At 45.9% G+C, this 17,779-nt stretch overlaps 2 protein-coding genes across 6 annotated transcripts in view; one reads left to right on the top strand and one right to left on the bottom strand.

Annotated features, from left to right (window-relative positions):
- Positions 1-25: 25 nt before the first annotated feature.
- On the top strand, positions 26-6,817 carry FOXA1 (forkhead box A1). The gene is made up of 2 exons (XM_027957292.3): positions 26-369; positions 2,723-6,817. The coding sequence occupies exons 1-2, from the start codon at positions 298-300 to the stop codon at positions 4,055-4,057; spliced, it is 1,407 nt and encodes a 468-aa protein (XP_027813093.2). The 5' UTR covers positions 26-297; the 3' UTR covers positions 4,058-6,817.
- Positions 6,818-12,990: 6,173 nt separating this feature from the next.
- Positions 12,991-17,779, bottom strand: part of MIPOL1 (mirror-image polydactyly 1) — a 353,644-nt gene continuing 348,855 nt past the window's right edge. For 2 of the 5 annotated variants that reach the window (XR_009597112.1, XR_006056868.2), the window contains exon 18: positions 12,991-17,218. The gene's annotated coding sequence lies outside the window, so the exon portion shown is untranslated. The remainder of the gene's footprint in view (positions 17,219-17,779) is intronic. The other 3 variants (XR_009597113.1, XR_009597111.1, XR_009597110.1) reach the window with 2 other exon arrangements.

Here is a 17,779-nt window from a genome sequence, read left to right as displayed (position 1 = left end):
ATCAGCTCAACTGCACTCATCTCGCAGAGGCCGCCAGCTCACTTCCCGCGGAGGCGCTCCCCGGCGGCGCGCTCCGCGGCCGCCGCCTGCCCCCGCCCGCCCCACCGCCGCCGCCGCCGCCGCCGAGCACGCCGCGCCCCGCAGCTCCTGGCTTCCTCCTCGCTAGGGTGGCGTTGGGCCGGCGCGGGCCCTCGGGTGACTGCAGCGGCTCGGCTCCCCGCCCCCCGCCCCGGGCCGCGCGGCTGCCAGTCGCTTCGCACAGGGCTGGATGGTTGCAGCGAGCAGGGTGGCTCCAGGATGTTAGGGACTGTGAAGATGGAAGGGCACGAGAGCAGCGACTGGAACAGCTACTATGCGGACACACAGGAGGTGAGAGGCGGGCGGCAGGCGGGACGTTCCTGGAGCCAGTGCTGGGACGGGGGAAACCAGGCTAGGCGGGCAGCGGGTGGACTGGGGGCTCCTCCTCCGTGCCACCGGTGCCTACCCACCCGGGTTAGCCCCGGCCGGGCCTTGGCTAAACGGGCCTGGGGGCCGGATCCTCAGCCCGGCCCGGGGACGGGATTCCGGCGATCGGCGCTCCGAGCGGGCGAGACGGTTTTAGGAAACTCTTGCTGTGAAAGCACCCGCTCTCTGGGACACACTTGCCTCTTGCTTGCGGAGAACGGGAGCCAGAGCCCAGACCCGGGTGCCGCGCGCGGGTTGGCTGGCTGGCGGAGGCATGAGTTTGAGGCAAGTCTGAAAAGGGTAGAAATTCGCCTGCGGGGCAGTTTCTTCCTGCCGTAGTTGAATTCTCAGATGTCTTCTGATGAAAGCGCGCAGCCGCTAATAATGCGAATCTTGATAATGAAATGATTCCGAAATTTTGTAAAAGTTCTTCAAAAGCCCTGTTTGGGGAGAAGTGTGCTTCTTCCTGTTTAGAACCGCTGGGTGGCGCTAGTGAGAGCTGACTTTTCCTCCAGCACTCCGGGCGGGCGGAGAACCTGTTTCTCTTCATTGTCCCCTTGGTGGCACGTTCGTGTGGTTTATTTTATCAATACAGTGTGCACAAAGGGATTGCGAGGAAAACCAGGTACAGGCAGGACCACCTCCTACTCCTAAAAGTATTTCTCTGGAAATAACTGGCGATTACCCTCCAAAAATGTACCATTATTGAAAACGTTTATTGAAACTGCCTTGGATAATCTTGGGAAGAGGAAAAGTAAAATATACTTTAAGACATGGACAGAAAAACATAAAATCAAGAAATATTTTCATGGTAATTAATTTATTTAAATTTATATGTGTATATATTCACAAACATATCCCGAGTTTATTTGCATACTATAGCAGAATGTGTGCCTAATTAAATGTTTGTTCACCTTTTATGTTTTCAAATAAAGTCATGTTTTCGGATGAAAATAAATGTAAGGATATTATTTTTAGTAAGTTAACAGATAAGTAGTTTTTACATTTCTATACTCTATATTTTTAACATATCTAGTGCATTCTCAGATTGCCATTGATAAGAGTTTTCCCCTACTGATGATTTAAGAAGAAGCTCAGAACACTTCCTCAGATTTAATTCAGGTACAGTCATCTCCGCTCACTAGTGAGTTAAATTCTCTATGAAAAGAGCTTCTTTACAGGTTAGAATTGGGAAGTAGAATAGCATTAAGAGAAAGCAAGTGGACTTTGATTTTTGAATTTTAAAGTATTTGATACTATTCATATAGTTTCAAAAGCCAGGTTTTGAGATGATCAGTGGCAAAAATCAGACTATGTAAAAAATGTGATTATTTCTATAAATTTTGTCACCAAAATTTTCAAACATTAGGGGCCTGGAAATAGGTAATGAAATTAGTTCAAGTTTATGAATGGCTGTAAATGTAAATGTAGGTTGTGCATTGATATTATTATGTACCCTCCCCTATTCTTTCTCCTATTATATATATATTTTTTCCAAAAGTTACTCTGAGTTTTTTCTCTTTTAATATTACAGTTGCTACAAGTAGATGGAAAACACTACTAAATATAATGAACAACAAAAAGTCACCATTTGGTGAAAGCTGCTAAGACAGTAAAGCCAGTTGTTTGGAAATGTTTGGTCATATGGCCATGGATGATTTGCTCTATCAGGGAGAGGTTAACTGTCACCCGAGAAAGCACGGGCCGCTAGGTGGTCAGCCCAGGCCTGGCAGGCTTAGGCGAGATGGGTGCAAATCTGGGGATGTTGCCCGCCTAAGGGTGGGGGCTGGGGCATGGGGGGAAGCACTGTCCTACCCACCGCACGCTTAAGGTGGAGTGAATAAGCCGAGGATCCGAGATATTAATTCTATTTTCGGAGTTTTAACTCCTTTCAAGCAAAAGGACGGCTTTGCCGAGGCCCGATCTGGGGTGGAAAGTGGGATACCGGCCTGGCGTGGATAGAGGCGATGGAGGGGCCCCAGAAGCCGGCCCCTAAGCCCGGCGTGTAAGGCGATTACACATCTTCCTGGGGACATATTTTCTGTGAGTTCTTGGCTTTCATGCCTGCCGAGCTAGGATTCCCCCCCCTGCCGTGCACGACATCTCTTTGCTGGCTCTGGGGAAGGCGCCCGCCGGTTTGCCCCTGGTTGGGGGATCTTAGACTTTGCAGAAATGGCCTCGAGTTCTCGTTTTCGGATTTGCCGGGGGGCCAGTAGCCACCAGCGCGCCCACTGCTAACTCAGCCCTTCGGGGCCTCTTCACGCTGTCTCCGCTCCAGGCCTACTCCTCCGTCCCGGTCAGCAACATGAACTCGGGTCTGGGCACCATGAATTCCATGAACACCTACATGACCATGAACACCATGAGCACGAGCGGCAACATGACCCCGGCTTCGTTCAACATGTCCTACGCAAACCCGGGCCTGGGAGCCGGGCTGAGCCCCGGGGCGGTGGCTGGCATGCCCGGCGGCTCTGCGGGCGCCATGAATAGCATGACGGCGGGCGTGACGGCCATGGGGACGACGCTGAGCCCAGGCGGCATGGGGGCTATGGGCGCGCAGCCGGCGGCCTCCATGAATGGCCTGGGGCCCTACGCGGCCGCCATGAACCCGTGCATGAGCCCCATGGCGTACGCGCCGTCCAACCTGGGCCGCAGCCGCGCTAGCGGCGGCGGCGGCGACGCCAAGACTTTCAAGCGCAGCTACCCTCACGCCAAGCCGCCCTACTCGTACATCTCTCTCATCACCATGGCCATCCAGCAGGCGCCCAGCAAGATGCTCACGCTGAGCGAGATCTATCAGTGGATCATGGACCTCTTCCCCTATTACCGGCAGAACCAGCAGCGCTGGCAGAACTCCATCCGCCACTCGCTCTCCTTCAACGACTGCTTTGTCAAAGTGGCCCGCTCCCCGGACAAGCCAGGCAAGGGCTCCTATTGGACGCTGCATCCGGACTCCGGCAACATGTTCGAGAACGGCTGTTACTTGCGCCGCCAGAAGCGCTTCAAGTGCGAGAAGCAGCCGGGCCCCGGGGGCGGGAGCGGCAGCGGCGGCCCCAAGGGTGGTCCAGAGAGCCGCAAGGACCCCTCGAGCGCGGCCAACCCCAGCGCCGACTCGCCCCTTCATCGCGGTGTGCACGGGAAGGCCGGCCAGCTAGAGGGCGCGCCGGCCCCCGGGCCCGCCGCCAGCCCCCAGACTCTGGACCACGGCGGGGCGGCGGCGACAGGGGGCGCCTCGGAGTTGAAGACTCCAGCCACCTCGGCTGCTCCTCCGATCAGCTCTGGGCCTGGGGCGCTGGTATCTGTGCCCCCCTCCCACCCGGCGCATGGCCTGGCACCCCACGAGTCCCAGCTGCACATGAAAGGGGACCCTCACTACTCCTTCAACCATCCTTTCTCCATCAACAACCTCATGTCCTCCTCGGAGCAGCAGCACAAGTTGGACTTCAAGGCCTACGAGCAGGCACTACAGTACTCGCCCTACGGCAGCGCATTGCCCGCCAGCTTGCCCCTCGGCGGCGCCTCGGTGGCCACGAGGAGCCCCATTGAGCCCTCAGCCCTGGAGCCAGCCTACTACCAAGGTGTGTATTCCAGACCCGTTCTAAACACTTCTTAGCTCCCTGGGACCGGGGGTCTGTCTGGCATGGCCATGCTGGTAGCAGGAGAGAGAGAGAGAAATCAACAGCAAACAAAGCCACACATACCAAGCCGACAGCAGCATCATGAAATCCCAACTATTTTTATTTCCTTTTTTGTGTGTGTGCACAATCTTTCCCCTAGTGCAAAAGACTGTTACTTTGTTACTGTTGTTCAAAACACCTTGTGTATATTATTACAAAGAAAACCAACCTCAGACCAAAAAAAGTTGTCCTGCAAAGTTTAATGATCCACAAGTGTATATATATATAAATCCTCCTGTTTCCTTGTCCTTCTCCCTTTCTTCCCTCTTCCCCCCCCCCTGCAGACATGTTTTAGTCTGTGCAGGATTTATTTAAAAAAAAAGAAAGATGGTCAAGCTTGTAAAGTATGTTTGTGCTTTTTTTCCCCTCCTCACCTGATTCCCCTCCCCAACCCCACACACACAGACACACAGTTTACAGGTCCATGGCAATACTCTTAACCATAAGAACTGAAAGGGTGAAGAAACAAGTAGACACCAGGACTGTTAAAAGTATTGAAGGACAGTGCTGCTGTTACACAGCAAAACATAAACAGATTAGAGCCACTTTTTTTCAGCTTGCATTTCAGATACATTCAGATAGCAGATGTCTCTAAATGAAATATATATCTATCATATATATGAACTTATTTATGCACATGCTCAGATATGTAGACATCATCCATATATTTATGTAACATATAAAGGTAATAGGTCGGTGATATACCTGCCCTTGAGTTGCCGGACCAAGAAGTTACAAAGACACCCTCTTCCCCTCCTCTCCAACCACACATAGCCCTGGGAATCAATTCCTTGAGAATTGCCCTTGTCAATAACTCTACTCCTTGTTTTGCAGAGGGCCATGGTCATGTCATTCTGAGGTCATATAACATGTGTAAAATTAGCTTCTTTGTATTTATACCATTTAAAGGATATTTTTTTTCCAGAAAAAAAAAAGGGGGAATACTATTACAGTGTTGGAGGAGAGATAAGTTATAGGGAGCTGTATTTCAAAATTTGGTCCAAGATTCCAAAATCCAATTGATTGTGGCCATTTTAATTATTGCCATCGTGTGCTTGTTTCATTCAGTGTTAATGCACTTTTCACAGTTGGACATGGTGTTAGTATAGCCAGACGGGTTCCATTATTATTCCTCTTCGCTTTCTCAATGTTAATTTATTGCATGGTTTATTTTTTTCTTTACAGCTGAAATTGCTTTAAATGATGGTTAAAATTACAAAATAAAATGTTAATTTTTATCAGTGTGATTGTAATCAAAATATTTTGATTTAAATAATGAAAATGAGAAATTTTAAGCTGTGGAATATGTTCTTGATCATTTGCAGCTAAGGACTTTAAATAAATCAAATGTTAACAAAAAGAAAACTTCTGCTATTTTCCTTAATTAAATCCAAAATGGATTTTCTGAATATGATATTTTTCAAAGCCCGACACTGAAGAGAAATGACAAAAACGAAAAGAATCTTAAAATTTTGTTTTTTTTTATTTTTATTATATTAACGTGTAGCTAGGAAAAAGTAATTAAGGAGATTCAATAAAAGTAGATAAATAAAAAGGTAGATAAATTGATTTAATATCCTAAGAATTGAGTTTTTGAAAGATTCTTTATTCCTTGTAATGTTTACTTCAATTTTTGACAAGAGCTTAAGTCTTCTGTGCTTCCTTTGAGCCTTTCTACAATGAACTCAAATATTATTAATTTAACTACCTCCCCCCCCTTCTCCAGTGTATCATTTTCCTTTATCTGAAAAGTATTTGAGTGAGAATAAAATATCAGATGTAGCCGATAAAATTAAGTTGTCTACAAGAGAGGAATCTGGAACGGTCTTTTTATTAAAGGAGAGACAAAATTTAACCATCATGGCAGCTTTAGAGGAGGCCCAGGGAGGCCCGGGTCAATTCACTCCTGCAGGGGAAGCTTTGTGCCACCAGGACGTTTCAGGGTTGTGGGTATTTTGTATTTTGTGAAGGTATTTTAAAAAAATATTGTTTCAAAAATGTTTTTTTTTTTCCTGAGAACTTAAAAACTGATGATTTGTTCACCTTCTAAGAAGCTTTCGAATGCAACTTCACACCTCTACAGTTGGTTGAGATCACAAAATCAGTAATCTCCTTTGATAGTAGGCTCACTTTCCAGTCCACCTATTTCTTTGTAAGCCTCGTCGGATTGACATCAACAATAACAACACTAGCCCAAGCAGAGGCTGGCCTGCCTGAGCCCTTGTGTATGAACTCCATCCTAGCCAGGGCTTGAACTTGGACAGCCTTTACTTTGATCGCCTACTCCTTACCGCGGACAAGATAAAAAGAGCTGTGTGAGTCCCTTAATTATCGAGTAATTGCCTCCCCAGATGAGAGAAGGGGTGCCATGTAGCACTTGAGAAAAATCCAGAAATCCAACCCCTCGCTCTCACTTCAGCTAATAAAAGGAGGAGATGGAAACTATTGATTTGAGTAACTTCAAAATTTAATTTAGAGGCCTCTCGGAAGAACGTTAAAGAAAGAGAGGGAAAAGCTTTCAATCCCAATAGTTATTTATATTTATACAATGCGCAACGTTGGCAAATTCGAGTTCCAAAAGTAATATAAAGGCATGAGCTTGATCCTCGGAATCTTACCCGGAACCTAAATCTTCTTACTTTGTTCCCTTCCCTTTTTCTAACATATTAGCAATAAAGTGTCTTGCATTCACCCACCAGGCTTAACTCGGCCTCAGTTCTTGGTCTCTTACTTGGCGGAGACCTTTTCAAGGTTCGCGGGGGACGGTGCGCGGCGGGTTTACGGCCGAGGCCACTCTGGAGACCCGCCTGGGGAGCTAGCCCGTGGATCGCGGGGAGCGGGGATCGCCTCATGGGCTTCTCAGACTATTTTCTAACCGCACCCTCGGCCACCTTTGGGCGATGCCATCTGCGCCCGGTGTGTTAGGACGCGCGCGGGCTGGGTGCCGGCGCGTCCGGTTGCCAGGGAAGGAGGACAGAGAGAAGGACCGCAAGCATCTCGAGGTGACAAGTGCAGTTAGTTCTTCATTGTTTGGGCATTTTCCCCTCCTAGCGAATAAATCTTCTGTTGAGCCCGAGACCTAAAAGTCAACAAAGAAGGCCAGGCGCCTCGTTACCGCTCCCGCGGCCCCAACGCCCGCGCTGCCGCGGCTGCTCCCGCTGCGTAATCCCTTCCTCGGAAACCGGGACACACAAATGCCGGAACGCCCGGGGCTGGGACGCGGAGCCCCAGGGCCAGGAGGAAAACATCTGTGGTTCCGAGGGAGTGCTGAGACCCTCCCGGAGCGCGCCGCCTTCCCGCGACCCCCTCCCACCTCCCTTTTTGTCCCGGAGCTTCCAGATTTCTACACCTCGGACGCTCCTGCAGCAGACGGCCGGAAAGGGGATGCTGACCGCTCAGCCGCGGTCCACCGGACTCGCTCTATTTAGGAATTTCGCCCGAGGTGGGGGAGGGGTCTCCCGAGGAGGAGGGAGGGAACGAGAAGGGAAAAACCTTCCTTTAGACCCCTGTGCAAAGCTCGGGAGGCCCTCTGATCCACTGACTAGCCGCAGAGCAAACATTTTTAGAAAACAAGAAAAAGGTTTTGAGAGTGAATATAGTGTTGGGGAGGGGAGCTTCAGAAGTTACCTTCACCTTGTCCCAGGCCTGAAACATTTTTTTAAATTAATAAATTTAGGGATGAAGAAAAGCTCACTGGTTGTGTTCAGAAACTCCACCACTTAAATGTGTTTCCAAGTAGAAAGCAGCTCAGCGTTTTCCACAGGATAGCTACCAGTGTTTAAACCGAAGATAAAATTTAATTTCCATTGTCCCTTCGCGATCCCCTCGTAGTACAAAAAACTGGTGAGAATCATTATGGCAGGAGGGATTAAACAAAGAAAATTCTATTAAAGTTCTCAACTTCTGTTTTCAGTCTCTGAAAGCTAGATACCCGATTGATATCACTGAAAGTATCAAAAACATTATTTTACTCAGGAGTCTAACAGATTTGAATAAGCCACGGCAGTAAAGAATTCCTGGAGTGATAGAAATTGAAAACTTCGTTGTTTTGGCACTTTAAATAATTGATCTCAATTCCACGAAAATGCTTATTACATTTCTTTGCAGAAAACTTCTGTGATCGATACAAATTCCTCTCAATGCAGGCCAGTGTAGGAGACCTGTAGCCCAAATTAATTAACCTTTCCTCAAGATCAATTGGTCTTCTGTTGATTTAGCAGTAATATTGCAGAACATTTAGCTATAATGTATTTTAATGTGATACTTCAATATGTCAAGAGGAAACATGCTTTAAAAAGATATAATTGTTTAAATTATGTAATAGATTAATAATTTGTTTAAATGTTTTACTTTCAAAAATCAAATTTAAATTGCTTATTTGAATTGTAGTAAAATGTGTTTTGCAACTAAATGGAGTTAAGATAATGTCTAATTACTTCAAGATAATTATGTGCAAAAAGGTGATTATTTGTAAGCTACCTTGGACTAAATAGGAAATGAAATTATGCTGAAATCTAGAATAAGCTTTTCCTGAACTGAAAGAATCATTGGCATATGTAGAAACTCATGAGAGTAAGAATGTAATAAAATGAAATAACTTGGAAGGTTTTACAACCTTACTACTTAAAAATAGAATCCATTTGGAGAGAGAAAAGGTTTTTAAGAAGTCATTTATTCAAGTTTTTATTTTCTACAAATGATCCTAGTGTATCCAATTAACATTTAAAAACAGATTACTTTAAATATTCTCATCCCCACCCCCCTTCCAAATAGTAAAGTTTGAGGCCATAATGTTTCCACTGGTGTTTCTCTTTTTAGCTCCTGGTCTAACTCAGTTCATTGAACTTTGGACAGCTGGGACTGCAGCCTTCATCTTTTTTTTTTTTTTTTTTCCTTCTCCAGCCATCATGCTAGTAAGCAATTTGGGGCTGGAACATATCCATTCTATTCAACTTTAACTCATAAAGTGCATGCATTTTCCTTCTTATGAATACATCTTTTAATCTGACAGAGGGGAAATTCTCCCTTGCTGCCTTTCTAACTTCCTCATTTCTCCAATTATATTAGCTCTTAAGTGCACAGTGTAAGAGCAAAGCTCATGGTGAGCATGAGCTCCCCTCTGCAGCCCTGGAAAGTGAGAAGCATCCCTCCTCCTAGATATCACTTCCTGATGTTTTGGGGTTCTCTATGTCCTAGTCAACTTAGAGTATAAAAGCAGAATATTCTTTCTCAAAATCCGGGAAGGAAAGGGCTTGAATGGAATAAATGCTTGAAGACCTCAGAATTCAAGTGGGATGCCAGTCAAGGCACATCCAGAGCAAGCTGAGACCGGGGCTGGTCAGTGCCACTCAGTGTGAGTGAGGTTGCCTTAGGTTGACTTTCTATTTCTGTTCTCAACTCCTCTTCAACATTACACACCAGGGACTTTTTCTTTTTCTTTCCTTTTTAATTCCCTAAACTAAGAAAAACAACCTGGAAATACCACCACCCCCCGCACCCCTAAGCATTGCCTGGAATTAGGGGGAAAATGTTTTCAACTGGAAACCTCAGTTTTTTTCCCCTCTCTCCCATGAAATTTCAGTTAGTCCTTTGCTTGTCTGATCATGTCCCAGGTCCGCTTTCTCTCTCTCTCTCTCCCTGTCTCTCTCTCTCACACACACACACCAAGGAGTTGTTATTTTAAAACACAAACAATTTCATGAGAAGAATGTAAGGGGCTTCTTGCGGGTGGGGGAGTGTTTCGTTTATAGATTTAATTTTAAGGACACGTTATGCACGAGGGAGCATGGACACTCCCGCCTAGTGCTGCAATCCTGGAAAGCTGATTTTCTTGGCGCGATTCAGGTGACTGGGGTGTTTCTGGGACGTTCCAGTAGCCCTGGGTCCCACCTCGGAGCCTACTGCTTCAGTTCCATAGCCCAGCTACAAACGCCTAACCCTAAAGCTCCTCAACTCGGAGGGCCACTTCCTGCCGCGTTCTCCACCGCTTCTTCCTAGGTGGAGGCCGATTCACAAGCTCCAACTGCAATGAGCCGTGTTGTAGCGTAGGGCACCGGCCAGGTTTCTTCGCCTCTGCCTGGAATCACTGCCTTCTGCTGACACGCGCTTCCTTTGTGTTATGCCTGGCTAATATATTAATGGGGCGGATAACCCAGATCCTTAGAGGAGGGGTAGAGGGGGGTTGGAGACAGGGAAGGGAGAGAAGGAAAGGGAACGCATCTAGCTGCTGACCCTTGGGCCAAAGTGTTCAGAGGCGAGCGGGCGGCAGGAGAGGGAGGGGGGCGCGGGTTGCGAATCCAGGTGGGGAAAGTTCACGTTGAGGGCGCTGTAAGCAAACTTAAATGCCTGCACCAAGTGATTTAGAAAGAGCGATCTGATGCTAATGTGCAGCCCCGGGTTCAGAACTGCGAGGCCCGGACGCCACGCATGCTGGAGAACCTGCCCCGCTGGCCGAGCGGGCCGTGCGCCTCCGGGTCCCCCGCCCCGCGTTCCGCCCTCACCCGCCGCCCCCCGCCCGGAGCTGGGTCGCCCTGCGCGGTGTCCTCGAGTCACAGGTGAAAAATTCTAACTGCGTGTGGCACGGATGCCCCTGCCTGCGGTGTTGTTACACCTCCGCAGACTTATCCAGCTCTAGCTGAGACAGCCACCTTAGATGTTGGGTCCCAGTGACTAAACCTAAAGACTTCCAACCTCCGTCACCCACTGCCTTCCCCAGCCTCACCTCCAAAGGGCTGTCTGGGCTCCCAGTCGGGGGTCTTAACTGATTAACCACGAAGGCATCCCCTGCGCTACGCCACGAAGTGGGCGCGAGGAACTGCGACCCCAGGCCCCAGAGGACGCTCCTGGTGGGTGCGGGTCTGTTCTCTGGTTCCAGCCTCTCAGCTGGTACGGCCGAGGCCCCTCTCGCCAGGCCTGCGGCCCCGCCCGCCAGACAGTGCTGGCGCACCCCCGAGACATATGCTGTCCGCAGGCCGCGCGGCCCGACGTGGTGCTCACTGCAGAGGCGGTTCTCAGCCCATCAAAAGCCCAGGCTTTCTTCAGCCGTATGGGCCGCGAGGTGAACAACAATGCCTGGGCCCCTTCACTTCAAAAGCGGCGATCAGGGGAAAGGCTCCCCTAGAGAATTTTTTTTTTTCCTCCTCTGCCTTTCATTCCAGGTTAAGAAAAAAAAAAAAAAAAAAAAGGCATCAGCAACTCCAGGGCCCGGGCGAGCCTAATGCCCTTTGATGGGGATTGAATTCATTATCTCCAATAACACAATTGTGCTTGGCCAACGAAAAGAGCAAAGCGGGGCTCTATCCCGCCCGAGGGGCCCGGCCGGGCGGGGCAGGCCAGCGAGGCGCGCTCCTGGGACCCGCTCTGAGGCGCAGTTGCAGCGGGCCCGGCCGGGATGCGACACCCCCGGCGCGCGGGGGCGCGGGCCCTCCCGGAGGCTGCAGGACCCGACGGCGCCGCCCGCGGAGGCAGCGGGGGAGGGGGCGGGGCGGCTCTCGGGCTTGATTTATTTTTCGTGTCTCCCTTTGCGGCCATTCCCCGAGGGCGGCCCAGAGGGCTGGGTGTTTACTCTCTTCCCTCCCGGCCTCCAGCTGTGAAGTAGCGGGGGCCCCCGCGCGCCCGCCAGAAAGGACTCCCTGCGCCCACGGCTGAGCGCGAAGGGCTCTCAGCATCCTGGCGGCGCAGCCCGACCCCTCGGCGTCCTGGGCTCCAAGCCAGCTATACTCGCAACGCAGCACTGATATACCCGGCTTTAAATAGCCCCTGTCCTGGAGCCCGCTGCTCTCAGGCTTTCACAGCAGCCACCTGCATTAATCGCAGAACGGCGCCAGGAGCCTGAGCCCCGACGGCCGGACACCACGTCCGGTACCCAGGCGCCAGGCCACAGCCCCGGACGTGAGGTGCTGTACCTTCGCTTCCGGGCGGGTGGACACTGCCCGGACCCCGACCTCCACGCGAGCGCCTCCTCCCGGCTTCCACTGCCATCTTTGCCTTTTCAGTCGCCTCCAGGACCTGCGGTCCTGAGTGGACGCAGGTGAAACCAGGGGCTAAAACGGGTACTGTTAGGTACCTTGATTTCAGGTGTGTGTGCGTGCGTGTGCGCGTATGCAGTTCCCTAAGAATCAGGATCAAAGAAGACTTCTGTGTCTAAAATTTGAGTCATCTCATTGCTAGGCGTACTTTCTATGCAACCCTATTTCCCCCGTCACTCATTATTGTGGACAATATGTGTTGCAGTTTTATTTCAATCAGATAACGAATAATAATAAAGAAAATTGAAACTTCTTTTGTGTGTGTGTGAGAATACATAAAATGCTCTATGGTAGTAACCATGGGTTAGGGTTAGTCATCCCTCGCCAATTAGTCATGGCTATTCCAATCTTGAAGCTTTGACTCTTCACTTTTCTCTTCAGGGCATTAGAGCCAGCACACATATACTATAGGTTTCTCTGGTGGCTCAGACCCATAAAGTATCCATCTACAATGCAGGAGAACCAGGTTCAATCCCTGGGTCTGGAAGATCCCCTGGAAAAGGGAATGGCTACCCACTCCAGTATTCTTGCCTGGAGAATTTCATGGACAGAGGAGCCTGGTGGGTACAGTCCCTGGGTTTGCAGAGTTGGACTAAGCAACTAGAATAATAGATATCGATAGGTAGATAGATATGCCAGATATAGGATGTGTGTGTGGAGACACACACAATTAGATATGCGGATTTAGAAGAGCATACAGAAGATCCTTCCGTTCCTATGACTGTCCCTTAAGCATGAAAGCAATAAATTAAGTGATCTGTTGATTTGGGGGCAAACCAAGAAAAGCATTTCAGATGTAAGACTTTCAGCTAGGTATTATTCTCATCATGAGATACAGGGTATTTTTTAGCTTTTTTTAAAAAAATTAGTTTTAATTGAAAGTTGATTGCTTTACAATATTCATTGGTTTCTGCCATACATCAACAGAGATACAGGAATTTTGTTATTTATTCCCTTCAGCATTAAGCGGTGAAAACTACACATTTATCCCAAGAAACTTGGACCACTTCCCCCAGTTTTTAGGCCTAGGAATCTAGGGGAGGTGGAGGAGAAAAATCTATTGTGATAGGTAATGTTAAGGAGAAGACCTCAGTTCTTCCTTCATTTTCTTCTGTTTTTTTCTCTCCTCTTTTTGTCTTACACAGTAACATCCTGAATACAGCTTACATTAAAACATGTACTTACTTTTATGAAGACTTTATGGTTTTCATTTACATCAAAAAGGATGTAAAACATTGACTTGCAGATATTCTGAATCTCTAATAAAGAAGTCTATGGGTAACACTAATCTTTAGATGAGTTATCAAACTCCAAATCTGTATTACAAATTGTCAAGGAATGAATGACTTCTCCCCTGCACCCTACTCCACATTTTATTAACTTATTAAAGAATGGATCTGAATCTTGGTGACCTAGACATTTACAGTGTGGTGTTAAGTCACCTTTTATAAAATCTCTTTTGTAACATCAAGTAGCAGTTTCATCTTCGTCCTCAATGTGACATACTATTCCACACCTGGCGGACTGCTGTGCTTCCTTTGTTCATTATCACGTGTTTAGAAATACTGGGGAGAGAAAGGCATTTATACTGGGTAAAGATGGCAGTGACTTAGATTTTACAGATTAATAATTTGAGTAAGAGTTTAACATAGCATGCATGACCAGAATAAGTTATATGTAGGTATAGCTATCTGGGAATTAATTTTTACAACATTTTGAGGACTTCAGAGTAACCACATTCTGGACTGAATGTAAGAACTATTCTGTGAGTAACAATGTATTCAAAATAACCACCAAAAAAGCTTTAATTCCAACATATAAACAATTATGTGACTTCAGGTGAGCAGGGTGCCATAGGATGGATGAATTACTAATAAAAAATATCATGATTTTCATGTAAATATCTTCGATCATGAAGCAAAATTAGGAGGGAAGGAAATGTAAAGCATTTCAGTAGAAGTGAGAATTCAATGTTACCTAAAGTGCAACCCCAGAGCATATTTTAAGCCCAGAGATTCACTGCCTAGGACTCTAGTATATGGTAATAGGAAAGATGGATTTACTATGTTTTCTATTTTACACACCTGTGAGTTTACTCCCCTCAGAGTTTTCCCAAATCAAGTCCAGAATAGATTTAAATGTCAAGAACTGAAGAACTCCCACTTCTTGAGTTTATCAGTGTACTGGAGAAGCACTATATTTCAACTCGAGACATCTTGCCAACAGAATATTTTCTCCGATATTTTCGACTTACATTTTAAACGAGCTTCTTGGAAGATCCATTTTCATTCAGCCTTAAACCTGTTTCAGATACTTGGATGTTTATGTCTCTGTTTATGTAACCAATCTATACATATTTACTTTCTCTAATTCTCGCCTGAGATTGGTCCAAATGAAGTGTCCCAGGTGGGAAAGCACCTTTAACAAGTATAAGCATTTGACTTTCTATTCTTAATACTGAAAGGGGAAAAATAAAGTTAAACCTCAGCAATTCCTTTTAATTATACTGGCATTATAAACAGGAAACTTGGTCCATTTGTGAATGCCACCCAAATCACGCAGCTTCTTCATCTTTATGTGTGACTATTGTAAGAAGTAGGCTTCCTGGTGGCTCAGTGGTAGAGAATCTGCCAATGCAGGAGGCATGGATTCAGTCCCTGGGTCAGCAGTATCGCTGGAGAAGGAAACAGCAGCCCATTCCAGTGTTCTTGCCTGGGAAATCCCATGGACAGAGGAGCCTGGCGGGCTACAGTCCATGGGGTTGCAAAAGAGTTGGACACGACTTAGCAACTAAGCAACAACAAATTGTAAGAGGTAAAAGAACTTCAGTTTCTCAAAACGTGTTGAGTTCTTAATTTATAAGAACAAAATCAAGAAACCAATCTGGAGTTTGGTTCATTTAAAAGAAATACTGTTCCTCAGACTAGAGAGAGTTTAGAGTATTTGTTAATCTGTGCTACACAGATTTATATGTGACCTACCAGGGATATATTATGTCAGAGTTTTCTTTAATAAAGACACTGAGGAAGTTCATTATTAAACTTCTAAAGAGAAGTTAAACTTTTAAATTTCACTTTCAGAGAATCCGGATTTTAGGTTCCCAAGGCTCTGAAGGATTCACCACTTTCTCTACAGTGACCACTGCACCATGCTTTGCCAAGAATTAACACTCCAGACTACACCTGTCTGTCAAGTTACAACATCTCTACTGAGTCAGGCAATTAGAAAGGAGATGCTTTTTGGAATTTGACCGATAATTTACTTTGGAAGTATAATCATAGTAAGAATAGATTGAAGGTTAAGTAGGGAGGAAAAAAATGAGAAAGGAAAAATGATTTCTACTACATTCTGCTCACCTCCATCATCGTATAAAATAAAATAGGTGAAAGGGAAAATTGGAATTATAATAAAAGTGAAAGGTTGTAAGGCCTGTGATGACTCAAAGAGTAACAGTAAGAAGTTGTATAATAATATTACTATCTTATAAATGTATTGAATGCACAATTCCAATGATATCAGCTTCTCCCAAGTTGTCTGTTCTGTTTTGAGATGGACAAGTTCTACCCAATTCTTGTTTCATATGGTATAACAAGTTACAGTGTTGGGTTTTATTTAAATCTCTGTATTTGGTATAATCTTAAAAATATTTAAATAGCCTTCTTAAATGAAGTGGGATCTGCCTTTTTTTCAGGATATATTTAAAATCTCACATTCACTTAGAATTGTTATCAGATGATGTGGTTTGTGAAACCACCTTAGATTTTAATAATAAGCAGAAATTAACAGAGTAACATAGACCTTTTTCTTTTAGCCTTATCTTCAGCAACAGAAAGCATGATATAGTAGCCAATGTCCAACCTGAAAAATTTAAAAAAAAAAAAAAAAAAAGTAGAACATAGTGAAATCCTTCTTGACTATACTCAAAACCCCCCAGAATGGATTCCTCATGAAGGGTAATAAACATGACTACCATGCTGGGATCAAAGAAACAAATTTTTTTTTTTTCTTAATGTTTGCAGTTCAGGAGTTAAACATGTTCTCAAGAGAAACAAGAAAATAGAGTGTCAGAAATGTGTGAGGAAGAAAAGATAAGGGAAAGGGAGGAAGGGAGAGGGTCCACAGCTGAAAAAGCAAAGTATTGGGGCTGCTATAGACTCACAGACCAAGAGACCAAAGGAATAAGAGATGATATGGAGGCAAATTAATGGCTGGAGAGAGCCAGAGAGTGTGTGCTGAGGAAGGGCCAGGCCTGAAAAGATTTTGTGTCGTCATAGCAACGGGCTCAGCCCTGCTCCCCCTGAAGCCCATTCAGCTCTGAGCTGCCGGAACACGTTTTTAATTAAAGCGTATAAAAGTTGTTTTGTAAGGACTTCTTCTCATCCGATAGATTTCAAAATGGTTAATCAGGCTTCATCTCCTTTTGATGCTCACAAGAGCACAGGCTCCTTCAAGCATAGAAACTGATGCTGCTGCCACTGCCTCTGAGTAAGTCATCTCTCAGTCGCACCCAATACTGGGAGTGAGCAAAACATCTAGCTATTTAGACACACATAATCAGAGAATTCAAGAGGGAGTAGAGGGACCATTTATAAGTGCAAATGTTGATTTTCTTTGCTCTAGATACTATAGAATTCATCCTTCTGGATGATGGTCATCTCTGGTTGATGTTCTATTTAGCTTTCGAAAACAGCAAGATTATCCCCCCTTGGGAGCTACAGTCCAAAAACCAAAATTAAAAGTAACAAATTATTTGTGTCAAATAATATTTAATCTAATATGGGTCTCCTGTGAAAGAGGTTTGTTGTACCTTGTACATCTTTTATAAAAAGATGCTAACCCATTCTTTTTTTTTTTTTTTTTAGGGAATAAAAGGGCTGTTACTTCTAAATCCTCTATCACTTCACGATACACAGCAACAGTTGCATTTTCTGTAGTAAAATGGATGGCAATAGAAAACAGCATCTTTTGTTGAGTCACTAAACAACTTCTTAGCAGATGACTCAAATCTTCTCCAAATTTTTCATCTTCTTTTCTCCAAACCCCTGGCAGATGATCTTATTTCTAATTTCACTGAAAAGGAAAAAAAAAAAAAAAACCAACAAAGATAATTTTGCCTGTCATCCATTCCTTCATCTACCCTATATTCTAGCTCAGCCTTTCTGTTTCTCTACCAACACAGTCTCTGCTGGGTCCCGGAGGAGGAGTCCTGCCTCCCCTCCAGAGCAAACACTTTCCTTGAAGTTCTTAGTCCTAGACTGTCTTTTCTGTTTTTACTGGCACTGGATTTTTTTTCCCGTTTCTATGTCCAGGGAGTCTTCTTCTCAGCCTTGAACATGTATTTCTATTTTTGGGGGGGAGGGGGGACTCCAGTTGGTTTTTCAAAATCCTCTAGTGAACATTCCCTTGCTTTCTCACTGCCAAACTTTTCAAGTGAGTGGCCATCACCCACAGTCTCTATCCACAGCCTTGCAATGCGATCTGTTGTCCCTTAAACTTCCTTCTTGAAGACCATCAGCGGTGGCTTGCTCAATTCTGTTTTTACTCTATTTCTTTTGCTAAGTCTCAAAAGCCTCAAGAGTTCTGAATATTCTTAGCAGCGTTGAACGCTCTCCTTCCAGAGATCCCCTGGCA

Source organism: Ovis aries, chromosome 18 (assembly GCF_016772045.2).
Source record: "Ovis aries strain OAR_USU_Benz2616 breed Rambouillet chromosome 18, ARS-UI_Ramb_v3.0, whole genome shotgun sequence".
NCBI lineage: Eukaryota > Metazoa > Chordata > Mammalia > Artiodactyla > Bovidae > Ovis > Ovis aries.
Note: the sequence above shows the minus strand (reverse complement) of the source record. Positions and strands in the feature narration are given on the sequence as shown.